Here is a 15,219-nt window from a genome sequence, read left to right as displayed (position 1 = left end):
AAACTTACGGTTACCAAAGGGGAAAGGGGGGAGAGGGTACATTAGGAGTTTGGGATTAACAGATGCACAGGACTATATATAAACTAGATAAACAGCAAGGACCTACTGTATAGCACAGGGAACTATACTCAATAAATAACCTACAATGGAAAAGAATCTGAAAAAGAATATATATGTGTGAAAACAAAATTGTGACAAGGTGTGTGGGCTGGAAGTTCCTCGATGGCCACAGGCTGAGAGGCTAAGCCGAAATTAATGATAGCAAGACCTCTCAGAGGAGGAGAGCTTTCAGTGAAGATGTGAACGCTGAAAAGAAGCCAGACCCTTGAACATCTAGCAGAAGAGTGTTCTTGGTAGATGACGACCAGGTCCAATGACGCTGAGCTACAAATAGGTTCAGACGGTGCACGGAACAGAAAGCAGCATGTTGTGGCTACAGCAGAGTGAGCACAGGGGACGGTGGGGCCAGCCCATTGCAGGAGGTAGGCAGTGAGGGGGAGCACCACTATAGGAACTATGGTAAGAAGTGTGGGCTTTATCCTAGGAGCAGCAGGAGACCAGTGGAGATGGACGCAGCGGTGAGGCATGAGCAGGTGTTTACTCTGAAAACGTGTCTGACAACTGCTCTGTGGGAAGTTGATTGAAGCAGGGTAACCCACCAAGGCTGCAGAAAGGCCTACTCAGGACTTCCCTGGTGGCGCAGTGGTTAAGAATCCGCCTGACAATGCAGGGAACACGGGTTCAAGCCCTGGTCTGGGAAGATCCCACATGCCGCAGAGCCACTAAGCCCGTGTGCCACAGCTACTGAGCCTACGCTCTAGAGCCCACGCACCACAACTACTGAACCCGTGCTCTAGAGCCCATGCGCCACAACTACTGAAGCCTGCACAGCTAGAGCCCGTGCTCCGCAGCAAGAGAAACCACCGCAATGAGAAGCCCGAGCACCGCAACGAAGAGTAGCCCCCCGCTCATCGCAGCTAGAGAAAAGCCCACGCTCAGCAACAAAGACCCAAAGCAGCCAAACATAAATAAATAAGTTAAAAATAATAATAATAAAATAAGAAATGTTTTTTAAAAAAGAAAATAAAAAGACCTACTCAGAGCACTCCATTTGCCTCCTTAGAGACAGCAAAAAGGAGTTAGACCCAGGCTGGTGGCTGTAAGGATGGAGATGAGCTAAGAGACTCAGGTAGGATAAGCTCAACGGGCTCTGAGGGTGGGTTCCAACGTGGGGCTTGGGGAAGGGGGTGTGAAAGAAAAAGGAAAAAAATCTTTCTTATTTTGATGCAAAATCTACTTTCTTGCAACTTCTACCAATCAATCCTGGTTTCCCCCCGCCTCCCCCCGGTTCAATACAGAACACCTGTATCCCCCATCACAAAAGAATAATCACATAGCCAGCCCAGTGTTCTCTTTTCCGAGCATCCTTGAATACTTCCTGTAGGACGGGGATGCACGGAAAATCCAACCTTTAGCTGCAACCCAAGGTCGAAAAGAATCCTCCAAACATCCATGCTATGGCAACCAGAGTCAACTGTCTATAACTGATTAAATGATAATTCCTCTACATTTCGATAAAGGATACATGCATTCGAATTATGCCATGGAGATGTCTTGACATTTCAGTTATATCATGTCCTGCCTCACTGGTTTGAGGATGTGATTTCACCCGACCTAAGATGAAGCAACGGTGCAGAAAGTAATTTGTCCAGAGAGGTAAAGGTTGGGCAGCTAAGAGTCACGCAGCCGCTCTCCTGTCCTTACCTCTGGATTTTGCATCCCATTCCAGAAACCACTTCATCTCACAACCACAGGACCATGGATTCCCATGCAGGTAAAGATTCTCCAGAAGTGGCATGTTCTGGAGCATGCCGGTGGGAAGGGTTCTAATCATGTTCTCGGCTAAGTAGAGGTGTCTTACGGTGGAGAGTCTGAAATAATCCAGAAACGTGAACGTGGAGAACGTGGCGGGGTGTAGCTGGTGAAGCATGTTTCCCTCTAAGTGGAGGAGCCTTAGGGACGTTAAGCCACTGAACGCGTGTGGGTGGATAAATTCGATCTTGTTGTGGTCCATGTGGAGTCTTATTAAGCTCCAGAGCCCCCGCAGGGTCTCTCCTGTGATCACTCGAAGCTTATTGTAGCTGAACTTGAAAACCTACAAAGACAGGGAGGATGGAAAATCCTGTTTAAGATTAAATTAAAAACCAAAAGACAAACCAACCCACAACCAGGAACAGAAACCAGAACAAAGGGCAGGAAAATAATGACATTAAGCTCGTTTCTTATGTTAAAAAAAAATGGCCATTTTAATCATCGTTAGGGAGCGCTCTCTAGTTTCCCCTCTTCACGACTGGTCCTAGAGGCTGCTATGCATGCTGTTCATAAATGCCCGGGTTCACCTGGAGAGAAATGAGGTCTCTCAAAGCCCCGTCGGGGATGCTGGGGATGTCATTGCCGTGAATCATAAGTAGCTCCAACTTGGTCAGTCCCGCAAACGAGGTTTCCGACAAAGCCTGTATGCTGTTAAACCTAGAAAATAAATAACTGGAATGAGGAACAGTGAAGTTAAATCCCATCTGGGGAGGATGTCCCAGCCCACCCAGGGGCAACTTAGCAAAATGTTGATTCTAAGGTTGTACCAGTGTCATTCCCAAAGCATAATCCTCTCTCTCTGTGCCCTTGTCTATTTCTAAGGTTGCAAAGAAACCGACACGTGTTTATTAGCCTTCATTCAGTGAAGGCATGATCACTGGGAATTCTGACTTGGAGTACACTTACGTGGTCACAGGCTATTTTGGGAGATACATAAGATTGAGACCTTTAAACGCAGCTGGTCAAAAGGGCCCCTCATTGGAAATCATAACAAAGACACGTGGCCAGCATGAACGGTAACCAAAAAACCAAAAACCAAAAAGACAGCTTTGGAAGTGGCTTTGCCTATAGTAAGACAAGGACATTCTCTGAACTAAAGGACCAAATGAAACAGACACCTTTATTTCGCAAAGACAAGCTCCCATTTCTGATGGGTGATGGAAGTGATCTGTAAACGTTCTGGTGCGTTTGTGGTGTTGTTTTTGCATAGAGATTGGTAAAGACGCTTCCTTGACCGGTCTGGGAATTCCTCACTGCTCTGTTGTGACACCCGGGAATCCCCAAAGTGAATCCCTGGAGAACCAATTATAAGATGAACAGAGACTCCTGTACCTTGCTGTGTTTGTTGTAGGGCAGGAACCCGGGGTCAGGGCTTCTGCGGAAATCAAACACATCTATCCTGACATTATTTCTGTATTTCCCCTTGTCACCTGAACAAAAGGAAATGCATCTCTAGAGAAGGCCGGTAGAGAGCTCAGAGCTAACCCAGCAGATGATATAGCCAGGCCCAGATTTCTCCGGAAACACCTACGTGCCCCACACCTTGGTGATCACAGCCTCTAGGGAGGTGAGGTCCACCCCGTCGCTCAACTTCCTGCAATGCACAGGCCAGCCCCGATGACGAGGAACCATGGTATCCGAAACGGTAAGAGGGCCCCAAACGTCAAACGTGCTGAAGTGGAGAGTCCCTGCCTTAACCCAGGGTGGACAGTATGGGGGGCTGACGTGCTACCTCATGTGCTCATCATTACTCAGGATTCTACCAAGAAATCTGCCTGGGATGAACACCCAAGAGGGGATGAATATCAACCTGTAAACTCTGTTCCATTCCTTGCTGCCTGAGGCTCGTCTGGAAACAGTTAGTGGGAGACTAGCATCAGGGGAAGTAGGTGAGGCTGGCAGGGACCAGGTGATCTCAGAATTGGGAGGATGTAGAAAGGAAAGCGCTTCCTTTGTTCCAAGTCCACCAGGAAGTCACTAGAGGGCTTTCAGGAAGGCTGTGACATGAAGAAGGTGACGTGGTAAAACCACAAAGCTCCACTCTGGGCAGAATGGGTCAGAGACAGACAAGAGCGGGATGAGGAGACCACGTGAATCCCGGTGAGGGGACACCGGTGTCCGCGGGCAGGGCGGGAGCTGTGGAGATAAACGTACATGGGAAGTTTCCAGACGCGCTTAGAGGAAGAGGCCACAGGCGTGGCTGAGGGATGGAATTGCAAATAAGGAAAAGCCTGCAGGGGCAACCCTTCCAAGTTATATCTGCCATGGGATGCAGAAGAGGCTAGTCAGACGCCACGGCGAGGGTGGGACTCAGGAGGCATATCAAGACCTGAGATGTGCACGTGCAGGAAGCATTCCTGAACGGACCCGTGGACTAAGGACTTGGGAGGAGGTGAGATCACCTGCGAAGGCCCCAGAGGTAAAGAAGAGTAGAGAGGCCGGAGGGAAGAGACAGGTCTTGACTCGGAGGCAACGGTGGGGCGAGTCAAAGGCTCCGTCTCTCAGACGGGTCAGAAAGAGCGTGATGTTTCGCAGCACGTTTGCGTTCAAGGCTGTGCTAGGCTCGCCAGTGTTTCCTCTCCTGGCATTTTTGTGTCTCCCCAAAGCCTCACTTCCAACTTGACGTCCAGCTACAACGGTGGATGCCGCGGCGGGGAGAAGATGAAGGAGAGGAAGATGCCCGGGTGCCGAGGATCACCGTTGTCTGGATTCTCTCCCCACCTGAGTAAATCCCCTCAAAGTCCTGGATGGGGGGCGTGTCAGCTCAGGAATCCTCCTTCCTGCATCACCTTCCTGGTGCTTGCTTTTAAGAGAGTGACAGATGCAGGTGCTGCTGGTGTCAAGGTTATGAAGGCGGGGGGTGGGGGTGTGGGGGGGATATTTCCGGGACAGACAAGAGACAAGGGAATCACCTGAACGGCCAGTGCAGGAAGCATGGTATTCTCTCTGCACACCCAAGGGGTGTGGGTGAATTCTCTCTGCATCTGTCTAAAAGCCAGCAGAGAGACGGGGAAACTCACGTGGCAGTCAGGAAAAGAATCTGACCGACACACTGAAATGACTTGGTGTAGAGTCCCATTCTTTAACAGCCTTCTCCCCAAAGTATCTTCCTCACCTGTTGACGGGCAATAACCGACTACATAACCAGCTAAATGGAATGATTTTTTATATCAGAAACATAGGATCGCTTTGCAATATATACACATATCAAATCATTATGTGGCACACCCGAAACACATATCATGGTGTCAGTGATATCGCAATCAAAAAGAAAGAAAAACAAATATATGTGAAATTGCTTCACGGATACCCGTTAGGATCCCAAAGCAAAATTTAAAATGAAAAAGAGCAGTATGGGCATTGGAAAAATTTCAGAAAGATGTCATCAAAACTCATCTTTTAATCAAAGGGGGAAAAATCTTTAAAGGTCTATAAATCAGACATTTAACTGGATGATATTTTCTTACTCAGAAATATTTGGAAAGTGATTTCTGAAAAAGCTTTGGGGCTGTCCAAACAGGAAACAGCAGATCTTCCTTTCAGTGCTGAGTGAGAACCCTAAAAACATCTGTGTGGGAATGAAAATTTTTCATGACTGCTCTGCCAATAATCCCATTCCTTGAGAGTTTTAAACCCTTTCCAGACCGCTAATAGAAAACTCAGACCCTGAGTTCTATCTGTATTAGACATTGCTATTGTTTTTTGGTTTTTTTCCCCCAAGAAAAGGCACAATACCAGCCTCGTTATCTGCTTTGAGACTGGTTTCCAGAAATAGTGCTGTGATATTATAAGAGTGATTTTTAAAATGTGGCACATTGAATAACGTTACAAAGCCAGATGGAAGTAATATATGTGGGTGCAGTGAAGCTATTCCTTACTTTTTTTTTCCTTTATCTTTAATATCACACAAAACCATCTCAAGATCTTATTGGAGATGGTAGGAAAAAGAATCATTTTGATATCTGTCTTTCATTCTAGTGGCAAAGCCTTTAGGACACTGTAATTCATTGTCTTCACCATTAATTGTTTAAAACGAAACCACCAAGAACTATGTTCTCATTGAGATGGGACATAGGTTCCACGCTTACAAAACACGTCATTTTAAAGACGGGTGGAAGAAAACCATCCTGGAAACTGTGAATGAGATGCAAACAGCTCCACACACACAAAAAAATAGTTTATAGGTCTTGCAAGTCTCAAGCTATCACACAGCTAACTTTTGGGGGAGGATACATGCAGTTTCTTCCCCAAACCCCTAGCCAACCTGACAGCCCAGACCCTCAACACACAACAGGTGAGGCATTCGGGGATCCTACACAGGAAGCACAGCAGAAAACAGTCCCCCTGTGCCTTCAATCCCACACTGTCTAGGGGGCTCCCCTAAGGCCTAACGGTAGCCCCGATTCTGTGCCCTGACAAGGGGTCAGCCTTGAGGGGTTAGGTAGTTAACCCAGCAAGAGGGACACTATGCTGAAAATGGCTCATGAAAGGAGCGATCCCTAGACAGAGCTATTTTGCACCCCAGGAGGTGTAAGAAAGAAGAGAAATCAGAGGTAAACTCTATTTTCCTTTCTACAAACTAGTACAGCCCATCCTACCCTGACTCAAAGCAGCTCCAGTTCCTCTTCTGAATGAATTGTAAGATTGTGAAAAGGAAACTGGTTTTAAAATTGTAAAATGATTTAAAGATGGTAACAAGGAAACTGTTCCTATTCTCTCTCCTGGCAAAGCCAAACTGTTTTCCCCATGGAACAGTCATCATTGTGGTTAGATTTTTCAGAGCATCAAATCGTAAAGTTTGCCAAGCTTTTTTGGAGGAAGCTATTTAATGGTCTATTGCTATGGATTCACAAAGTGTTTTTCTTATTGTCTTAACTTCCCGTCCTTTTATTCTACTACTGGACTTTATAATCAATAAATGCAAGAATGGTTGAAGCTCTGTACTCAGAGACGTCTAGGCATGTTTACAATTTTTTGTTCGTTGCCTCAGGTTAGGCCATTTCATCTTATTAAAATGTCCCCACAGTGGCTATTCATCAAACCCTAAATAATTTTGTGGTTTTATGGGTGGTAGAAAGTAGCTAATATGTTTTGTTGAAGAAGTCCAAATGATTGTTTACTATTGAAGTTGTACATTGTTTAATAAGAAACTTGTACATGACTACCTGTAATTCATAGCAATGTGCACTAATGTACAGAAAGCATGTATGGGTATAAAAGGAAACGAAAAATATAAAAATTCTACCTTGAAATGCTGCATTAAAATATCTGTTTAAAAGATATTAATATTTTAAACAGGCAAAATCTGAAAGAACTCCTGTTTCCTCAGTCACAACTGCGTCATGCAGATAACTTACAAAATGTCACAGATGTCTCACTTATTCTTTTTATTATTCTGTAATAGTTCCCGAAGTCTACTTAGAATACTATTAGTATATTTATGTGTGTGCCATATGCTTTCATATCTACAATACATTAAAGAACTGTTTTCAAAGGAGCCTTATCAAGGAACTGAAGCTGTCCGAGATGGTTCGTTATGAAGCCTTGTGATAGAAGCTTCCGGCGATGGATCAATTCAGGTAACAGCCCCAAAGGACCCCATTTAGTATAGTTACAAATGCCCCCTCGATTCAGCCCATATAGGAGCACATAACGCAAGACACAGTGACACATAAAGGAATATATATTCGCAGTTACATAAACGCACACACACGTAACGAACCACCAAATCAACACGCATGCGAGGAGGCCGAGATCGCTCAGAAAGAACGTGGTACAAACCCCAGATTGATTCTTTCCACATGTTTCGAAATCCCAGCGGGCACGGAAGCCAAGGAGCGAAACGTGCAGTGGACCTCGCTGGGAACATAACAGGCGCAAGGATACGGACAGGCCAGCGCGGCGCGCGGGTGTCCCCAGAGCAGAATCAGCACCACGGAGAGTGCTTGCCACTGCGCCCGCGTTGGCATCTTGTCGGGGTGGGTCATCCCAGGACACCTGTCGTGGAACCACAAAACCAGAGGTCAGGTAGCGCTTCCGTATTTCCAGCGGATTTTACTTGAATTGTGCGCCATGGGGGTAAGCTTCTCAAGACATCACACGGTATATTTTAGTGACACAAAACACGTGCATCAAGAAACACAAAATTGATTTTTTAAAATCTTTCGCTGTTCACTTGAATCGTTACTATAGAATATAACCTTCCCTCCTGACTTTGAGATGACTTGGAAATCTCACTATGCTGTGAAGGAGGGTACGGAATACACATGCCCACATAGACGCCCATAAATATCCTTACATACACATGTGCATGTATAAATGTATACATACACACGTATATATTTGTATAAATGTGTATATATATTTGTCCTTATAGATAGAGGATACATTCATGTTTCTATAATAAAATAAATAATAAAAGTAAATGTTATGCATCCACCTCCAACGTTGTTGCCAAGCCGTTACTTAGTGTATATATCTGAATAAAAAGCTTCTCAGGAAGGCCATTATTATCAGAAGGGTTTCCTTCTTTTAATGACATTCCTTAAAGCTTTAATTATATCTTCTTCAAGTGCTTACAGAGGCATTCACTAAAGCGAAATATGTTCCATTATATGTGGTTTTGTTTATGATCCTTAATTTTCTTTTTCCTTGGAAAAGCCAAAATATTGAGATGGTGCAGCATCATAGTTTACCAGAGAGGAAATTTGGGGCAAACCTCTGAAAAATCTGCCATTAGAGAAAGAGGAAAGGAATTATTTCCTGATGAAGAATCTTGAGGCAAACAAAAAAGATCAGTAAGACAAAAGAAAAAAAAAAGGAAGAAGGAGAAAGAGAGAAGAAGGAAGGAAGCAAGGAAGGGAGGGAGAGAAGGAAAGAAACGGTCAGATAAATATTAGGTTGCGGGCTTCCCTGGTGGCGCAGTGGTTGAGAGTCCGCCTGCCGATACAGGAGACACGGGTTCGTGCCTCGGTCCGGGAGGATCCCACATGCGGAGCGGCTGGGCCCATGAGCCATGGCCGCTGGACCTGCGCGTCCGGAGCCTGTGCTCCGCAACGGGAGAGGCCACAACAGTAAGAGGCCCGCGTACCGCAAAAAACAAAAAAATTAGGTTGCATCCGCTACCTCATTTAGAATGTCCGTGATTATTTTTTCATGCATCGGTCATGCCTTCCTTCATCGACTTATATTCTGTCAACTCTTGCATGAAGTTTATTTGCAAATAAGTAACACACATGGAAAGTAAAGAGCACATAAGAGAAGCGCGCCTGTCGGTTCGCCCCTGCTCTGGGCAAGCCCTCACTTCTGATCATAAACTCTCCCTCCGCTGACACGCGGTAGGGACACCCCGAGGCCGCAGCTCTTCCATCCGTTACAGGACCTCCAGAGAGACGCTCTCTAAAATCCGGACGCGTCTCGCCTTTCAGCTGCCCCTCCAGAGCTGACGGTGCAGGCGGCCGCGCAATAGCCAAGCGCAGCTTCCTCCGCTGCGCCCTGGAACGAACGGGCTCGTGCAGCTTTGCGGAGGGCAGCCAGCTGGCTCCGCCGAGCCCAGGCCTCCCCCGCTCCCACCCGCGCCCTTGACCTCCGCCCTGGCGTTCTGCCAACGGCCTCCCGATGCCCCTCCCCAGCCGCGCCCCGCGTTCTGCCTTCCAGCCGGCTCCCCCCGGAGGACCGCAGGAACGCTCCCCAGGGAACCCCCATCCCGAGGTCTCGAGGGAAAGCGCCCTGAGCCTGCAGGACCTCCCGGCACGCCCGGAGAACCCCGGGAGGCTGGCTTCGGGACACCAGACGGCGGACAACCTGGAGGGGCCGGGCGCGCGGCCCTGCGCCCCTGGCCGGCTTCCAGCGCCCGCGCTCACGCGCCGGGCAGGCGACGCGGTGAACGCCGAGCTTGGCTCGGGTGGCCCCGCGGGTCTCCGAGTCCTGGCACCCGGGCAGCAAAGACCGTCTCTCCCAGATGGTGACTTCCCCAGCTCCCGCGCGGCTCAGCCCCCGGCTGAGGGGGGCTTCGCGTCTCCCCCTTTCCAGGGGAAGACGAGGGGGTTGGAGGACGAGAGTCTTAGCCCCCGGAGCCGGAGGATTTGCGAGGCGGCCCTGCAGCTGCGGTTTCCCCCGCCAACGCAAGAGCGCAATCGCTTACGCTGGGGGATCCCTTTGGTGGCTCCCTGGAAACCAGGGAGGGATGGGTGAGAGGTCGCGAGGGGGAGGGAGGAGAAGAGAAAGGCTCGGGGGTTCCTTAGACCTGCTCAGCGCATCTTCCCGGAGGATTCCATCAGCCTCTCGCCTGGACGGAAGCCGGCCCCTCGGCCCCTGCACTGCAGTGCCAGGAAACCGTCCAACACGTCTGCTTGCCCTCGGTCCCCGCGACACAGGTCCGTCCCGCACTCTCGTCAACCGCCCCCCCACCATTGGCAGACAGAGCCGGCTCCCCGCCGCGCGCCCCGGCCACCCTCGGGCCTCACCTGTCCTTCGGAAGCCGCGGCATACGGGAGCCCTGCGCCCAGAGCATCCGCGGGGCCGGCGCGCGCGCGTCACCGCCGGGGGTCCGCCGGGGCCATGCCCTTCCCGGGGCCGGGGGCGAGGCGGCGCGGCTTCCCAGCGCGGCGCGGCGAGCCGGCGCCCTTTTATGCGCGTCGCGCAGAGACTTCCCCGAGTGCACGCCTCGGCCCACCCCCGCCCTGCCCCACCCCGGGGAGACGGGGCGCGGGCCCCGGCGCAGGGACCCTGGCCGCGCCGCTCTGCGCTCAGCCCTCCTCTCGGCTGTTCATGGCGCCGCGTCCCGAGTGGGCACGCCTCGTCCACGCCGCCGGGAGGAACGGCAGGGGCCAAGCGCACACGGCTTTGGGAAGGAGGGCGGCGGGTCCGAGACGAGCTCCGGGGACCCGAGGGAGCGGCAGAGGCCCGGAGCGCGGTGCGAGCTGCAGCCCGAAGTCCGCACCCGGAGCGCCCTTCCCAGCGGAGTTGGAGAGGGTCTCCTGCTTTCCGCGGAGGAGAGAGGGAACAGGGTTTGCACTCCCCCGGGCGGGCCGGAGTGTCCTCTGGCCGCGCCTCCGAACCCGGGGGCTGGCAAGAGACGGCTGCGCCCGCCGGCATCCCTCCCCCCCACCCACGAGGGGCAGGCGCGGCGGCCACGTGAGCCCCGCGGCCACGCCCTCCCGCCTCTGCTGTGGCTCCTGGCCTCCAGCCTCCCTCCCCCTGCCAGAATCCTCCTGCCAAAAAGGTGGAATGCTCTCGTCCCGTTTGGAGAGCCCGGGGCCGGCATTCTGGGGAGCCCGGTGGTACTTGCTGGGGCAAGTGAGAACCGCCTGTGGACAGGGCGAAATAACGGAGGTTGGAGAGGACCGGGCGTCCGCAATGCAGAAGGGGAAGGGAGACAAGGAGGTATCCTGGTTCCCAGGAGGAATCAGATCTGGAGAAAGGGACCAAGGGATCACGTGAGGACTGTCATCAGCACAGACCCCCTGGGCAGAGCTGGGACAAGAGCACCCACTGTGAAGAGAAGAAAACAGGGGTGTCCCAGGGCCGGCATCCAAGAGGGGAACATTCCAGCTGTCCTGAGTGAGCCTGCTGCATGCCTGGTACCTGTCCAAGAGCTGCTAGGAGGTGTCCAGAAATGAACCTTAAGATGAGTTGCTTCTGATGCACCGAGTATGGACTGGCTTGGTTTCTCCTGAAAAGTGTGTAGGAGGGACTTCCCTGGTGGCACAGTGAATAAGACTCTGTGGTCCCAGTGCAAGGGGCCTGGGTTGGATTCCACATGCATGCCGCAACTAAGACCCACTGCAACCAAAAACAACAACAAAAAAGTGTCTAGGAATTCCTCACTGCCCCTTGCCCAAGGTGGCGGGCATCCACCAGGTAGATCAGGGGCCAGTTCATAAGTGGGTCCATTCACTGCGTCCATAGCAATAATGTGTGTTGACATATTTCCAGGGACTGGTTTTAGGGATCCTCTTTCTTGAAATGCCCCAAACCCTTTAATTACATTTATTAAAAACCTGTCCCCAGAACATCTCCTTAGCTTTCTTTCGTGGCTTTGCCATCCACCTACTCAGCTAAACTGGAAACTCAAGTCACGGTCCCCATGTGCCTCTCCTCTAGGACCTTGAAGTCAACTGGTGGCCAAGTCCAGTGGATTGTGACTCCTAAGAATTGCTGAGCCCAACGGCCTCGCCCCCTTGGTACTGTAGTCTGGTGCTCAAGTCTGAGCTCCTGCCTGCCTCTTCCTGCATCAATTGTTTCTTTGTCCCATCACCAGCGGGTCACCCAAACCTGGAGGGCTGCCCCACGCTCAAAACAAGTTCTGAAGTTGTCCACGGTGACACATGACACGGCAGGGTCTTGCCAGCCTGTCCAGGGACCTTGTATCTGCTGATGTTCTGGCTTTGAAGAAATGGTAGCAGACCCCTCCCTTTTTCTTCTTCTTCTCCTCCTCCTCTTCCTTCTTATGTCCACACATGTTCTCATCTTGAGGTACGTATTTCAGTCCCTTCCCTGCCGCTGTTTGATGATCTCTTCCTCAGCCTCCATCTCATAGCACTTTCCAGCATTCCTGCCCATCCATGTGGCCCTTTGCTTGTCTTATGGCCAATTACTTGCCCTTGTCTAATTATATGGTTACGTTTCGAAACCCGGAAACTAGCACAGAGCTTAGCACACACTAGGTGCTCAATCAGATGCATGAATAAGTGAGTGAGGAAATGAATGAGGTTCAATCCTACTTAGAAATGTGTAGATTTAAAAAGTCACAGTACATAACGGATATGACAAATCCATGAATATAGCGTTACGGATTCTCCATGATTCCATAATTTAAAAAAAATCAATAGTTTGGTGTATTTATTCCTTTTGTTTTGACATTTGTTCTGCTCCCTCAGTGGTTAGCTCCAGAAGCCATGTTTGATTTACTGTTGGATCCCCAGAAGTGCCAACAAAATTCCTTGAATACAGAGGGCTTTAAATACATGTTGGTTGAATTAAATTTACCTGTTTCCCCACAGTTCCACAAGGTGGAGGCTGAGGAGGGTTGAGGGGATAAGGGACAGGTCAGTAAGTTAGGACAGCGTGTAACGTGCTTTCTGAGGAAAGGAGTGATTTGACCTCCACAGTGACAAGAGGTTGGAGTCCTCCAGAGTAACCAAACACCATGTGATTTGGTGGATGGCAGCTCCTTGCATGGTGCACCCAACGATTTTATCAGCAATTGCTTCTCCATCTTTCTAATTTTAGCAGCATCTGTCTTCTTGAAGAATTTTGTCTGCATCACCATAAGAGCCCTCCCGTCCACTCTTCTCATTGGACCCCCTTAACAGCAGAGCCATTGGTAAAGAGTACAGACAGCTGGGCTTACGCCCCCCTGCTTTCCTCCTTCCCATTCTTTCTTGGCTGGGCAGAAACCTTCCCTAAAATCAGCTTCCCCAAATGTAACATAAAGACAATGATGCCCATCTTTCAGGGCTCTTGTGACCACAGCATGCAATCCTGTAGACAAAGACCTGAACACAGTACCTGTGTCGTACCTGTGGTTAATACACAGCATCTGTGGAACCTACACTCCTTTATTTTTTACTCCTTTCTTGTATCTTTCATCCTCTTACTTGATTTCTCCCCAAGACAGGATCTCTGGGGATATAGTGGCTGTTTCTTGCTTGAGCTGGAGCTCTGAATCTTGAATGGGTGAGTTTCATGTTCCAGGGGAGGCTGTGCATGACCACGGGATTATATGGTTTTTTGCTTAACAGGGATTGTAAAAGTAAATCCTGCATCACCGGCTGCTACCCAGCCTCCATAATCAGATGAAGGACTGACCCTGAATATTCTAGGATGACTGGAAAGAAAGGGGAAAAAAAAGTCTGCACAGGAAATGTCTACTCGCATGACTGGGAAATCCCAGGGGTGGACTAATAGCTAGTGGGGATGTATCTTTACTTGAGCAGAAACAGACTTTCAGGAATGTTGCATGTGAAACTTGCCCCCGGTCTGTCTAGGGTAAGCCTTAAATGAGAATACAAGCTACTGGCAACCTCTCTGAAAATGACGGGGTATTTTTGTTTTGCTTCGTTCCTTCATACCACAGTCAGTGGAAGTCTCCCATTCTGCTGCATTTACTAAAATGCTTCCAGATTTTTCTCAACAGCAAATTTTTAAACAGAACAAAAAATAAGAAGTACACATCAGAGGAACTCCCCAGATCTCCCAAGCACAGTTGGATTATATCTGCAAAATGGGCTGGAGCGAATTTTGCTCAGCGGGGAGGGTAGACATCTACAGAAAAAGCATCAGGTACAGTCGTGAACTCAGTCCGACCCACCATGGGGGACGCGCTGATGGGGATTGCTCAGCAAACTGGAAGCTATTTCTCCATCCCTCCTCCTTATCTGAGCCAGAAGCATCTAGGACAAGTCACAGACACAGGCTCTTCCACTCTGGGTCTCCAAAGTCTGCTGGGTAGGAAACCAAGTGCAGGGGGATAAGATAATGGAATTTCAGCTGTCTCCTCCATACCACGGGATAACATGCAGACGGGTAAGCAGCCCACGCCAAGGCAGCCATTCAAAGACCTCAGCTCTGGATGGCAACGTGTCAGAAACCAAGATCGGTCTTCCTTTTCGAAATAAAAGTTACCAGCGGTCTCTACCTCAATGTGAAATTATTCACTTCAGAGAGATGTCCTGTGATGGTGACTATTCAACGTTCTATGGAGTGTCAAGACTTGTGGTTTTTGGTGTGGTTTTTTTTTTTTTTTTTGACAAAGCATTTTGACCTGCATTTATGCTGATTTTACGTCCTGCCTCTAGGAATACAAATCAAGTAGCTTCTACGGGATTTCATACGGTAGGTGCACGAAAGGCTGGAATGAAAGATCATTAAAAGCTACTTCTGGGACTTCCCTGGCGATCCAGTGGTTAAGACTCCGTGCTTCCACTGCAGGGGGCGAGGGTTTGATCCCTGGCCCTTCCGTGGGTCTCATAAGGATAGATCCCAGGGTATTTCTGTCACCTGTGGATGCATTCAAGACACTGGGCAAGGTCCCTTATGCTTTGGGAACATGCCTCTTTCACGAATTGGGATGGGCAGCCTCAGTTATGGACAACAGATGACTTATGCAGAGAATTTAAGTCATTCTGAAAACAGACAAGCGGGAAGACATTCTTGTGTCTGGCGACCGTCAGTTCTCCCAGCACATCATGGAAGAGAAACACAGATTTGCCGAATTGTCAGTGGCATGGGCACTGCCAACACACAGGCAAGTGTTGTAAGCAGAATAGCTTAGACAGGCACCCAAACGCAAAATGAGTTCAAAGAAGTATCAACAGGCTGTGGGACATGGTCTTTAAAGATGCA

The 15,219-nt window shown here is 49.5% G+C and overlaps 1 protein-coding gene across 2 annotated transcripts in view; it reads right to left on the bottom strand.

Moving 5' to 3' along the window:
• LOC308608564 (matrix-remodeling-associated protein 5-like) overlaps positions 1-10,452 on the bottom strand; it is a 29,228-nt gene extending 18,776 nt beyond the window's left edge. Inside the window, exons 1-4 of one of the 2 annotated variants that reach the window (XM_081221794.1) lie at positions 10,338-10,452; positions 7,654-7,869; positions 2,400-2,529; positions 1,765-2,155 (exon numbers count right to left, since the gene is read on the bottom strand). In XM_081221794.1, coding sequence (XP_081077920.1) covers positions 1,765-2,155; positions 2,400-2,529; positions 7,654-7,869; positions 10,338-10,384 — 784 coding nt within the window. In that variant the 5' untranslated portion in view covers positions 10,385-10,452. Of the gene's footprint in view, positions 1-1,764; positions 2,156-2,399; positions 2,530-7,653; positions 7,870-10,117; positions 10,300-10,337 lie in introns of those variants that run through there. The other variant, XM_081221793.1, reaches the window with a different exon arrangement.
• Positions 10,453-15,219: the final 4,767 nt, after the last annotated feature.

Source organism: Mesoplodon bidens (assembly GCF_964165515.1).
Source record: "Mesoplodon bidens genome assembly, chromosome: X".
NCBI lineage: Eukaryota > Metazoa > Chordata > Mammalia > Artiodactyla > Ziphiidae > Mesoplodon > Mesoplodon bidens.
This window is presented reverse-complemented; position numbering and strand designations above follow the sequence as displayed.